Source organism: Oratosquilla oratoria, chromosome 22 (assembly GCF_046742065.1).
Source record: "Oratosquilla oratoria isolate Oo_2021 chromosome 22, ASM4674206v1, whole genome shotgun sequence".
Taxonomy (NCBI): domain Eukaryota; kingdom Metazoa; phylum Arthropoda; class Malacostraca; order Stomatopoda; family Squillidae; genus Oratosquilla; species Oratosquilla oratoria.
This window is the reverse complement of record NC_134798.1, coordinates 58178359-58192591: the sequence shown is the minus strand read 5'-3', so window position 1 is coordinate 58192591 and position 14233 is coordinate 58178359. Positions and strand designations below refer to the sequence as shown.

The following is a 14233-nucleotide window of genomic DNA, read 5'->3' as shown; positions in this document are numbered from 1 at the left end:
CCTGTCATCCCCATCCATAAAGTTGTCTAATCGTTTCTTAAAACAACTGATAGTTTCAGCGCTTACTACATGGTTACTAAGTTTATTCCATTCGTCGACCACCCTATTAGTAAACCAATTCTTGCCTATTTCCTTTTTAAATCTAAATTTGTCCAGTTTATAACCATTACTGCGAGTCCTGCCCTGTTGTTTTAATATGATGACCTTGTTTGCATCACCCTTGTTAAAGCCTTTGATCCACTTGAACACCTTTATTAGATCACCCCGCACTCTGCGTCTTTCCAGAGAGTGTAAGTTAAGGTGCCTAAGCCTCTCTTTGTAAGGCAAATTTCTGAGTCCATGTATCATCTTGGCCATTCTTCTCTATACCGATTCTAGTGAATTACCCATAGATCGGTCATACGCACTACCCCTAACTGCAGATACATCACGCACCAAAATTTGTATTATAAAAGATAATTCCCTTGAATCACAGCTACGCATAGACTTTACAGCTCATCCCCTCAGAGGAGACAACAATGGTCTATCCAAAGAATAAAAATACCACACTTCCCTTTCCATTTGTAAGAAAACTGCCCTGGGCCCAAATAACATATGATTTTACACGATACGACACATATACACAACTACAACATCCTTTACATTAAACCTCAAGAGAATATGAACTTAAGGTATCTTCCCAACTACCTGGGGAGAGAACATCATTCTCAATCATGCACGCAAACAACACAACATACGCTCTATAAAGGATTTGTGGGAAAACCCAGTTTCGGCTATGGTATTCCTTGGGGAGACGGGACTGCTCGGACAGACAGTCTAGGGAACGACAACAACAACAACATCATTCTCTTCCTCAAAGCAGAATAAGACAAAACCGCTCCAAACAACTACAACCCAATGGCACTCACAAACTATCGGTAAACTCATAAAAAATGTCTCATTCTGATATTCATGGCAACTGGAATGCTATTCTCTCATGTCAAACCTTCATTCAAGATTCCGAACTTGCAGCAGCATCACAGACATCGTAGTACAAATAGAAACAATAAACTGCACTACATTAGCCAACAAACATTTTCTAAGCAAAAACAACACCTGGAAATGATGGATCCACCATAAATTAGACCTCCAAAGATTTCTTGGAGTTATGCCCGCCTTCATTCCCCAATTCTTAACCAATAGATCATTCGGAGTACACATAGGTACAACCCTATCCTCACCATAAACTGAGCAAGGAGTTCACTGAGGAAGTATCTTCAGCATTTTTGTTTCCCCCTAGCTATACATCTCCTTGAAAAAAGCTTGTATGTCAATGACCTCTCCTGTTCTGTGTTGGAACCCTTGCTCATACCAACCACCTTTTCTAAAATATAGTAACCAGTGTGCATCAGTGGGCATTTAATTTTTTTCCTCAAAAGCTGCAAAGACATACCATCAATACAAATGGAAAATGCTTCCCTCCTAGTTATAGAACAGACCCGATTCCTGGGCCCAATTTTCGACAACAGGCTTAAGTGGTATTTCCACCTCAAACAAGTAAAAGTATCGTACCTCCGTGATTGTGATTTTCTGAAACTATCCCCTCAGCCCTCTGAATGCTAGAGCCTATACATTGTCTTGGCCTAAGCTTCAGTACAGGTGCCTTTCACAGCACTCCACTAAAAAGATTATACACAGGAAGTGGCTCCCCCCTAATATCTGCCATAACTTAATATGACCAAAGATATCTCTACTACATCAAGAGCAACCCTGCCAACCCAATCTCCTCGGGACTGCTCAGACAGACAGTCTAGGGAATGACAACAACCCAATCTCCTACACCAAGGAATCCTCAACAAATATCAATGTAATGCCAATCCATATGATAAAAGAATGACTGGCCTACAATCTACATTGGAAATTGTCTAGTGTGTCCAAAGCACTGGCAGTTGAAGCAACGATGTGGGCATGGATAGTGTTTCTGTATTTCATATATCAAATGACTGACAATCAGATAGATTGGAATTTGTGGTTGATTGAAGGTCACTATTAGTGTTGGGGTATTAATCTTTGTACCACTGTAGACTGCTCTTGAGTTTGGGGACATGTCTTTTCACTTTAACCCCAAGGAAGTATTGCAGAGTGAGGCAGGAGTGCAACAGAGGAACTCTGGTTTTGGGAGGGCTGTTGCTCTCTCCTTGTTCTTTTGTTTTCACATTGCATTGTGGGTAACCATGCTGAGGGTGACCCTTCAGCCTGGTTAGGTTTGGGGAGGCTTTCTTTAGGGCACATTTTCCCCATGCCAGGGTTACTAACTGCATTGTAATAAGCAGTTGCTGCTTTAGGGACTATTTAGGGGTGCCCCTAAGGACAAGAGCCATACATAATTTGTCTACGTTTGAGTAAAATCTCTACTCATAGTTAAATGATGCTACTTTTGTACTACAGCTGTCCCTTTTATGTTGTTTCCTTTAAGTTGTAGGATTTCAAAGCAAGATTTATGACTGGAACTGGATACCTATGGGAATTAACCTTCACTCTGCATTGTGGACAAATACCCAGGATCTAACACTTCACCCCATACTATTCAACATGTCATGGAAGACTGTATCATACACAATCACACAAGCAAACAACACAACATACACTCTATAAAGGATTTGTGGGAAAAAGCCATTTCAGCCGTGGCATTCCTTGGGGAGACAGGACTGCTCGGATACACAGTCTAGGGAACAACAACAACCTTCACTCCACATCAGACATGTGATTGGCCCTGAAGCAACAGATAATGCTATACAGTAAACAGTGTAAATTCACCATTTACTTCCCGGCTCTTTTGTGATAAATCCTGCACACACCCATGTTTTCCTTGCCGTCCAACTTCAAAGGCTGTTAATATCACTACCTCCACCATACGGTCACTTGGTTTCCTGATGGTTATACCTATACTTGTATTTCCTCCACCTTTTCACATAAGAAAAGACAACAACTGGTGACTGTTCCCTTCATCCTACAGCAGAAACAGTTCCACACTCATACAACCTCTCTCTACCTTCCTTCTTTCCCTCCTACTTCTCCCCCTCTGGTCCTGGAGCTGCAACGTCTACGTCGTGGGACCACCCCCCAACCCCAAGAGTTGGGGGCCAATCAGCAGCAACTACCCCTGGCCATCAGCTCTACGCAGATGGCACCGATCCCCAAGGAGGAGCTACGCCTACCTGGGGGAGTACCACAATCCTTTTTTTTCCAACACACAATGTTACGTTTTTTCTGCACTGAGGGGTCATTTTCCGGCGATCACCCCTCTTCTTCTACTTTTAGTCGGAGATGTAGAGAGCAATCCTGGGCCCACCACAAAATACACATGCCCAACATGCTCTAAACCCATTACTTCGAGCAGACAGACAAAGGGCTCAGTTCAGTGCAATATGTGCAAAAACTGGGCCCACCTCACTTGTACAACACTTGCTGACACAAACCAATACACAAACACTTGGACATGTTCTACCTGCCCTCCAGTAACCCCAATCCCACCTCCCCAACCACAGCCAACACCCTTACCCACTCCCAATTTCCCTTTGCCCTTACCCCCGATTAGTACTCCCCTTCCTTTGTCCCCGATCTCTCCTTTCCCCCCCTCTGACCCAGATCCTACACCTTCCCCACTACCACCCCAACCTCAACCCCAAACGGCAACATACAACACATACAAAACACACAACATCAACATATTACAACACAACATTGACGGTATTAACACTAAAAAACATGAACTTGAACACTTTCTTAAACAACACAACATACACATTGCAATTCTACAAGAAACAAAATTAAGACACTCACACAAAACACCATCATTTCATAATTACACCACCATCTTTGTACTTTTCAGACAAAACTCATAATGCATAGTCTCAAGCACTCATCTGCCTGTGGCCCTGATAACATAAGCAACATCCACCTAAAACACATTGGACCACAAGGTATACACGCACTCACAAACATTGCAAACTACAGCTATTCACACAACACTATACCCGACATCTGGAAGCATGGTAAAATAATCACCATTCCAAAACCGAACAAAGACCCAACAATCCCAACATCGCACCGCCCAATCACACTTCTCTGCACCCCCTCTAAAGTCATTGAACGCCTAATACTTAAACTTGTCACACCATATATTCCCCTTGCTGACTCACAACACGGTTTTAGGCCACTACACTCCACAAACACTCTTCTGACAAACCTCACACAAAGAATTTTAGATGGCATCAATTCAGATAGGCCCCACCACAGAACACTTCTTATAACATTGGACATTAGTAAAGCTTTTGATGCTATCCCCCGCCACAACCTAACAAATAAAATATATAACACAGACATGCACAATAACACCAAAAGATGGCTGGCCAATTATCTGGCAGGCAGGAATGCTCATGTGTCATATAATGGCCAATCATCGCACATCAGAAACATTAAGAACGGAGTACCACAGGGCTCAGTTCTATCCCCCACATTATTTAATCTATACATGCATGACTTACCCATGCCAGACACCTCAGAAATACAAATCTCTTCCTACGCAGACGACATAACAATCACATGCACACATCGTAACACAGACAAAGCTGCAGAAATAATCCAGCCTTACCTTGACACACTCAACACATGGTTCATCACAAACAGACTCAAAATAGCTCCAACCAAATCTACAGCAACACTTCTCACCAACTGGACAAAAGAACACAAATACATACCTCATCTCTACATCAACAACACTCTAATACCACACGCAAACACACCGAAAATTCTTGGTGTAACATACGATACATCCATGTCTTTCAAACAACACCTCACAAACATAAAAAACAAATGCACACCTAGACTTAACGCACTTAAGTCAATCACTGGAACAACATTTGGACAAAACAAAGAAACTAATATAACAATATACAAACAATGCATACGCTCAGTGATGAATTATGCGAGTCCTGCATGGGCTCCTAATCTCAGTGAGACACATCACAACACCCTTCAAATCATACAAAACAAAGCCCTAAAAACAATTACAGGCTGCACAAATACATCACCTACAGACCATTTACACCATGAAACAAAAGTCCTCAAAGTCAAGGACCACCTCGACATGAGAGGCACACAAACACTTGCTGCAGCCACCACAAACACTTCACACCCGCTACACTACATAGCAGAACACCCACACACACCAAGAAACATTAAAACTACACCCATAGACCTTTATTACACACAGATACTCTCTTCTCTTCCTCCACAACCACCAAATACCAGCCTCCGGAAACATATTCATAATCATATCACTCACCGCTCCATTAACACACTGAAAGACAACACACTGCTGCATGCCAGACCCCCTGATATCCACCCTTCTGAATCCTCTCTCCCACGTAAGGACAGAGTCCACTTGGCCAGACTGCGATGCGGTCACCACCCAGCACTTCTAAGCTACCAGAAGAGGCTGGACGACCGTGTTGTGAACAGCTGCCCAGGATGTAACAATTCACCCCATACCATACAACACATAATGGAAGACTGCATTATACACAATCATGCACGCAAACAACACAACATACACTCTATAAAGGATTTGTGGGAAAACCCAGTTTCGGCTGTGGCCTTCCTTGGGGAGACGGGACTGCTCGGACAGACAGTCTAGGGAACGACAACAACAACAACAACATCACCCCCATCCTGGTCCTGGAGCTGCAACGTCTACGTCGTGGGACCACCCCCCAACCCCAAGAGTTGGGGGCCAATCAGCAGCAACTACCCCTGGCCATCAGCTCTACGCAGATGGCACCGATCCCCAAGGAGGAGCTACGCCTACCTGGGGGAGTACCACAATCCTTTTTTTCCAACACACAATGTTACGTTTTTTCTGCACTGAGGGGTCATTTTCCGGCAATCATCCCTCTTCTTCTACTTTTAGCCGGAGATGTAGAGAGCAATCCTGGGCCCACCACAAAATACACATGCCCAACATGCTCTAAACCCATTACTTCGAGCAGACAGACAAAGGGCTCAGTTCAGTGCAATATGTGCAAAAACTGGGCCCACCTCACTTGTACAACACTTGCTGACACAAACCAATACACAAACACTTGGACATGTTCTACCTGCCCTCCAGTAACCCCAATCCCACCTCCCCAACCACAGCCAACACCCTTACCCACTCCCAATTTCCCTTTGCCCTTACCCCCGATTAGTACTCCCCTTCCTTTGTCCCCGATCTCTCCTTTCCCCCCCTCTGACCCAGATCCTACACCTTCCCCACTACCACCCCAACCTCAACCCCAAACGGCAACATACAACACATACAAAACACACAACATCAACATATTACAACACAACATTGACGGCATTAACACTAAAAAACATGAACTTGAACACTTTCTTAAACAACACAACATACACATTGCAATTCTACAAGAAACAAAATTAAGACACTCACACAAAACACCATCATTTCATAATTACACCACCATCAGACAAGACCGGACTGACGGCAATGGTGGTGGACTCATCACCCTGATCCACCATTCCATCTGTTTTGTGGACACAAGTGCCACAACCAAAATTCTCCTCCCTACCACAGATAACACAACAGAAACCCAATCCATTCGTATCCACACAGGCAACAATTCAACACTAACAATAGTTAACATGTACATTCCCCCCCAATCATCCCCCACAGTTCCAAACACCTTCAGACCTCAACTCAGCCAACTAACCTCAATCCCCAACCTGATCATGGGTGGTGACTTCAACGCCAAGTCGTCTGCCTGGTTTGTCGACAACCCTGACACAGACAGAGGGCTTGATATACAGACTCAATTCGACTCATTGACTATCATGAACAACACGCATAATCATACACATATCCCATACCAAGCCCTCTACACTCCCTCCTCTCCTGATATCACCTTTTGCTCCCCCTGCCTAACCCCAACAACATCATGGAGAGTGGTCGGAGCCCTTGGTTCTGACCACCTTCCAATCATCATCACCACCAAAACAAGATGCACCCCAGCTGGCCACAGACACACCTACACCAATTACAAGAGAGCTAACTGGGAAGCCTTTAATGAAGAGACAGAACAACATTTTGAAACACTTAACAGTACACCAATCACAAACATAAACAATGCTGTGCACGCTTTTAATACAATCATACAAAACGCAGACAAGAGATACATCCCTAGAGGCAACAGAAAATCACACAACCCCAACTTCACACCAGAAATCCAAGGCCTCATCAGACAACGTGACACACTTAAACACGATACCCCCACACCTATCCCTCAAAACATAGCAGACCAAATACAAACACTAAACACTGTGATTGCCAATAAAATACATGAACAAAAAACACAAAATTGGCAAAACTTTATCAATACACTTGATCACAAAACAAACACCAGCAAATTGTACAAAACACTCAACAGCATCACACTATCCAACACTAACACTACACGCTCTCACGCAGCAATAATCACAACAACAGATAATCTACCCTCAAACAGACAACAAGCAAACGCACTCATACGTCATTTTGCACAGATGAGCCATCTTACATCTCACCCTGACGACCGACGCACCATTCGACGTAAGAAAGACTTTCCCACAGACTCAGACTATACACCCTTCATAGACAGTCAGACAAAACTCATAATGCATAGTCTCAAGCACTCATCTGCCTGTGGCCCTGATAACATAAGCAACATCCACCTAAAACACATTGGACCACAAGGTATACACGCACTCACAAACATTGCAAACTACAGCTATTCACACAACACTATACCCGACATCTGGAAGCATGGTAAAATAATCACCATTCCAAAACCGAACAAAGACCCAACAATCCCAACATCGCACCGCCCAATCACACTTCTCTGCACCCCCTCTAAAGTCATTGAACGCCTAATACTTAAACTTGTCACACCATATATTCCCCTTGCTGACTCACAACACGGTTTTAGGCCACTACACTCCACAAACACTCTTCTGACAAACCTCACACAAAGAATTTTAGATGGCATCAATTCAGATAGGCCCCACCACAGAACACTTCTTGTAACATTGGACATTGGTAAAGCTTTTGATGCTATCCCCCGCCACAACCTAACAAATAAAATATATAACACAGACATGCACAATAACACCAAAAGATGGCTGGCCAATTATCTGGCAGGCAGGAATGCTCATGTGTCATATAATGGCCAATCATCGCACATCAGAAACATTAAGAACGGAGTACCACAGGGCTCAGTTCTATCCCCCACATTATTTAATCTATACATGCATGACTTACCCACGCCAGACACCTCAGAAATACAAATTTCTTCCTACGCAGACGACATAACAATCACATGCACACATCGTAACACAGACAAAGCTGCAGAAATAATCCAGCCTTACCTTGACACACTCAACACATGGTTCATCACAAACAGACTCAAAATAGCTCCAACCAAATCTACAGCAACACTTCTCACCAACTGGACAAAAGAACACAAATCCATACCTCATCTCTACATCAACAACACTCTAATACCACACACAAACACACCGAAAATTCTTGGTGTAACATACGATACATCCATGTCTTTCAAACAACACCTCACAAACATAAAAAACAAATGCACACCTAGACTTAACGCACTTAAGTCAATCACTGGAACAACATTTGGACAAAACAAAGAAACTAATATAACAATATACAAACAATGCATACGCTCAGTGATGAATTATGCGAGTCCTGCGTGGGCTCCTAATCTCAGTGAGACACACCACAACACCCTTCAAATCATACAAAACAAAGCCCTAAAAACAATTACAGGCTGCACAAATACATCACCTACAGACCATTTACACCATGAAACAAAAGTCCTCAAAGTCAGGGACCACCTCGACATGAGAGGCACACAAACACTTGCTGCAGCCACCACAAACACATCACACCCGCTACACTACATAGCAGAACACCCACACACACCAAGAAACATTAAAACTACACCCAAAGACCTTTATTACACACAGATACTCTCTTCTCTTCCTCCACAACCACCAAATACCAGCCTCCGGAAACATATTCATAATCATATCACTCACCGCTCCATTAACACACTGCTGCATGCCAGACCCCCTGATATCCACCCTTCTGAATCCTCTCTCCCACGTAAGGACAGAGTCCACTTGGCCAGACTGCGATGCGGTCACCACCCAGCACTTCTAAGCTACCAGAAGAGGCTGGACGACCGTGTTGTGAACAGCTGCCCAGGTTGTAACACTTCACCCCATACCATACAACACATAATGGAAGACTGCATTGTACACAATCATGCACGCAAACAACACAACATACACTCTATAAAGGATTTGTGGGAAAACCCAGTTTCGGCTGTGGCCTTCCTTGGGGAGACGGGACTGCTCGGACAGACAGTCTAGGGAACGACAACAACAACAACAACTTCTCCCCCTCTCCTTTCCATCTCCCTCCTCCCTCAATTCCTACTCTCCCTCTCTCTCCTTCCTTTCTTCCTCCCTCCCTTCCTACTCCCCCTCTCTCTCCCTACTACTTCCTTCCTAGAGATCTATGAGAGGACTCAGGGACTAACCAGCCATAGTGAGGCTGTGGGATTCCAGCCAATGAAAATCAAGGTAACAATTACTAGTATCAAAAATTACCTCATGGGAAAATGAAAGGCTATAACAGTGCTTTTGATCACCTATATTTCTTCTCTAACAGTATAACTTATATTTCATCATAAACATTCTAGAAAAGCTATAACCTTAGTACTGTTCTTGTTAACAGGGCTCAAGTTGGAGAAGAAACTATCTCACTTTTGGCAAGTTTGTTCTTGAATAATACTAAGATTTTGTGAACACCAGAGGGTCACAAGGTACAGTTAAAGATCTTTTGGTGTTTTGAGAAAACTCCTAAACTGGCAGAGAAAGTAAGATTCAAAAGGGCTTTCCATGGCTTTTGCATGTGTTCCTGGATTTATATCTTTATTTCATGGAAGAAAGTTAGTTGACTGGCTTTCTGGTGGCCTGGTAGAAGCACCAGTTTTCCATGAAGGACGGCACGTAGCAATTGGTACGTTGAAAGGTGACTGGTGTGTTCAGTTTGGATAACTGTTCTTCAAACATCTGCAAAGCTCCTTCACATTGGATGCCAATAGCCTATGGAGAAGAGAAATGTTAATAATAACAATAATAATAATAAATAATAAATAATAAATAATAATAATAACAATAATAATAAAAATAAAAATAAAAAAAAATAAAAAGAGAGAGAGAAAGAGAGAGAGAGGATGGGTGTCATCCCTGCATCTCTTCTACTGCCCTGGGCCACAAACAATGCAACAAGACACAGCACATCCACAGCAAAGCCACTTCATTTAATCAGTGATCCCTCTCTCCATTCCCTCATGCAGGAAAACAGAAAATGGGGAGAAATCCCTTTGGGCTGTGTCACAGTATCATTCACACATAACCACTCCCTAACCTCCCCATCCCCCACCCACTCCCTTCCATGCATCACAGCATCATCCATACACAACCATTCTCCACTCACCCCTATCTTCTGTCTTCTCCCTTCCTTCCTCAACAGACATCCCCCTCTTTCCCAATGCCCCTTTTACCCCATCCATCCATCTCATCCTTGGTTGCCCCCTCATGTTCACTCCATCCACCTCTGCCTTCCATACTTCTTTTACTAATCTTTCTTCACTCATTCTTTCCATATGTCCAAAACTTCACATACATACATACATATACCAAGGCCTTTTCCCCCTTTCAAGGGAGGTAGCCAAAAAGAAAAAGGCATCAAATCGTTCCCACCCATTCCATCCCTAAATACACTCCACTCCCCTCCACCATCCAGTTAAGCAGTAGTCGTCACTCAGGTCAGGTCAACCGGGTAGCTGCTTCAGTTAGCGATATGGCGAGTGAGTGTGTCACTGTGTTCAGCGCCGAAGAGGTTCAATCTCTACTTAGCAGAATTGAAGCCTTGGAGGATGCTGTTAAGTGCCTTAAAGAGGAGAATCGAGTTCTCCGCTCGAAGGCCCATAATACGGAAGACAAAATTAGCGATGAGCATGGATGGAATACGGTGAGAAATAAGATGCGGAAAAGTGAAAAAAAGTCTTCACCAGCCCCACTGAAATGCAAAAACTCGTTTCAAGTGCTGGCGAATCTGCAGGAAGAAGGAACTAATGAAATCCAAGAGAAGAAGGAAAGGGCAGACGCTGGATCCCTGCCCACAGGTAAGATTTTGGTAGTTGGAGACAGTCAAGTGCGGTATTTAGACAGGGTTTTCTGCGACAAAGATAGGAAACATAGGACGCAGGTGTGTTTCCCTGGCGCGGGCATAGGAGATGTTAGAGATAGGATAGAGGAGTGTCTAGTAGGAGAAGGTAAGGACCCAGTAGTTTGCTTAAGTGCCGGAGGAAATGATATAGGTAAGCTAGGGAGTGAGGAATTATTTGCGCGGTACCGGGATGCGCTAGACAAGATCAGGAATAGGGGAGGTGTTCCTGTAGTATGTGGAATCCTTCCGAGGCGCAGAGTTGGAGGCATGTGGCATTCCAGGGCTATTGCAATGAATTGCAGGCTGGCAAAACATTGTAAGGCCAATGGATGGGCATTTGTCGACAACTGGGACCGCTTTTATGGTAAGAATCACCTATACACAAGGGACGGAGTGCACTTGTCTCCCAGAGGATTTCGGCTCCTTGCTGAATCCCTTGAGCGAGAAGTAGGCATCCTACAGGGTTTTTTTCGGGTAGATTATGTGGGAGTAGGGGGGAAGTATCGGAATATAGTTTAGGCAATAGAAACAACTTAGAGGACTGTGTAAAAAATCACCAAAGCAGGTGGAGGGAAGATAAACTTAAAGTTTACTATACAAATAGCAGGAGCATAATTAACAAAATTGATTTGCTGCGAGGTAAAGCATGCGTAGAAAATTTCGATATTATAGCTATTACTGAATCCTGGATCAACATGGCTGATAAACATTTTCTTCCGGAAATCGAAATAGAAGGATATAAGTTTTTTCATAAGGATAGGGTCGGCAGGAATGGGGGAGGTGTAGCACTTTTCGTTAAAAATACTTTAAACTGTATTGTCAACAATTCGATTAAGGAAGAGGACTGTACGGAATCTATTTGGGTAGAGATTATAGGCAAGAATAAGAAAGCTATTATTGGCGTCTTGTATAGACCTCCTAACCTCAGCATTGAGCAGACTGATTCCCTGATTCATGAAATTCACAGAGCGTCCCAGTACAAAAACGTTGTAATCATGGGAGATTTTAACTATAGAAACATTGACTGGGAAACTTTAATAGGAGATCATGAAGCGAAGAAATTCCTAGATGTAGTGCAGGATAATTTCCTAAAACAAATGATTACCGATCCTACGAGGGGACAAAATACCCTGGACTTAATTCTAACAAATAATGAGCACCAAATTAGCAGCGTAGTAGTGGGAGATAGTCTAGGCTTTAGCGATCATCAAGAAATAAGATTTAATGTTATTTGGGAAAAAATAAAAAGTACGAATAACGTTCAAGTACCAGACTTCAGGAAAGCAAACTTTGACAATATAAAAACCTATTTGAAATTGAATACGAAAAGCCAGGCGGACGTTTCAGACATTCTTGATTCTCGTTGCGGGGCTAGTCAGGTGTGGGTCATGGACGGTAAGAAGCATACCTTAGGTCAGGTCTGGGTCAAAGAGGGTACTACGCATACCTCAGGGCAGGTCAATTGGGGGCGAGGGCCCAGCAGTCAGGTCAGTAATTTAAATGACATGTATAACAATCTAACTGATCTAATTATTAATGCACAAAATACATTTATCCCCCTAAAGTCAATACGGAAAAATAGTAATACTCCCAAATGGATGACGGACAGATTGAAACATGAGATCGGAATGAAAAGAGGACTTTACGTAAAAATGAAAAACGGGGAATCACACCTTAGATCAAGATATAACGAAATGGCAAAGCTGGTTAAAAGGAATACACGTTCAGCGAAACGTAATTATGAAATCAAGGTTGCCAGTCAAGCAAAATCCAACCCAAAGGGTTTCTTTCACCTCTATAGAACAAAAAATAAAGAAAGAATAGGACCAATTAAAAACAATGAAAATGTCATGATTGAATCGGAAGAAAAAATGAGTGAGGAGTTTAACAATTATTTTCTATCGGTATTTACTGATGAGAGGTTAGATAAAGTACCTGACTGCGATCCGATTTTCAGAGGGGATGAAGAAAGTAGTCTAACTAATATCAGCATTAGTAAAGAGGAAGTAGTCAAGCAGATTGACAGACTTAAAGCTACAAAATCTCCGGGTCCAGACGAAATTTTTCCAAGAATGCTTAAAGAGTGTAAATTTGAAATCTGCGACCAGTTAACTGAAATATTCAATAAATCGGTAGACACTGGTTCTGTTCCAACTGCTTGGAGGCAGGCAAACGTTGTTCCTGTTTTTAAGAAGGGAGATAGATCGTCTATATGCAACTACAGGCCAATCAGTTTGACATCGGTTATAGGAAAAATGCTTGAATCAATAATAGTAAATAGACTCAGAGAACACATTGAAGGGCATAATTTAATTCGTGTTTCACAGCATGGTTTCTCCAAGGGTAAGTCATGTGTGACTAATCTTCTATCCTTTTACACTAAGGTATATAAGGCGGCAGACAACAATGAAAATTACGATGTTATTTACCTTGACTTTAGCAAAGCGTTCGACAAAGTGCCACACCAGAGACTACTAAATAAAATCAAAGCCCATGGCATAGGAGGAAAAGTGTTAGAATGGATTAGAGCTTGGATTAGTAACAGAAAGCAACGGGTCACCATAAATGGAATAAAATCTAGGTGGGGCAATGTTACTAGCGGGGTTCCCCAGGGCTCGGTTTTGGGTCCCTTGTTGTTCATTATGTATATAAACGACTTAGACGAAGGGTTAAATAGTGATGTTAGTAAGTTTGCGGACGACACTAAAATAGGACGCCTAATTAGGTCAGGAGACGACGCCCAGATTCTGCAGGATGACCTTAATAAGCTGTTAACATGGTCGGTGAAGTGGCAAATGAACTTCAATATCTCTAAGTGTAGCGTGTTAAACGTAGGGCTACACAACCCCGAAAATAGATACAACTTAGATAACACGTTTTTAGAAAAATCTGAGT

General features: G+C 42.8%; 1 protein-coding gene across 3 annotated transcripts in view; it reads right to left on the bottom strand.

Moving 5' to 3' along the window:
• Nucleotides 1-9739: 9739 nt before the first annotated feature.
• Sms (spermine synthase) overlaps nucleotides 9740-14233 on the bottom strand; it is a 32968-nt gene continuing 28474 nt past the window's right edge. For all 3 annotated transcript variants that reach the window (XM_076206127.1, XM_076206125.1, XM_076206124.1), the window contains exon 10: nucleotides 9740-10209. In XM_076206127.1, the coding sequence (XP_076062242.1) occupies nucleotides 10054-10209 (156 nt within the window). In that variant the 3' untranslated portion in view covers nucleotides 9740-10053. The remainder of the gene's footprint in view (nucleotides 10210-14233) is intronic.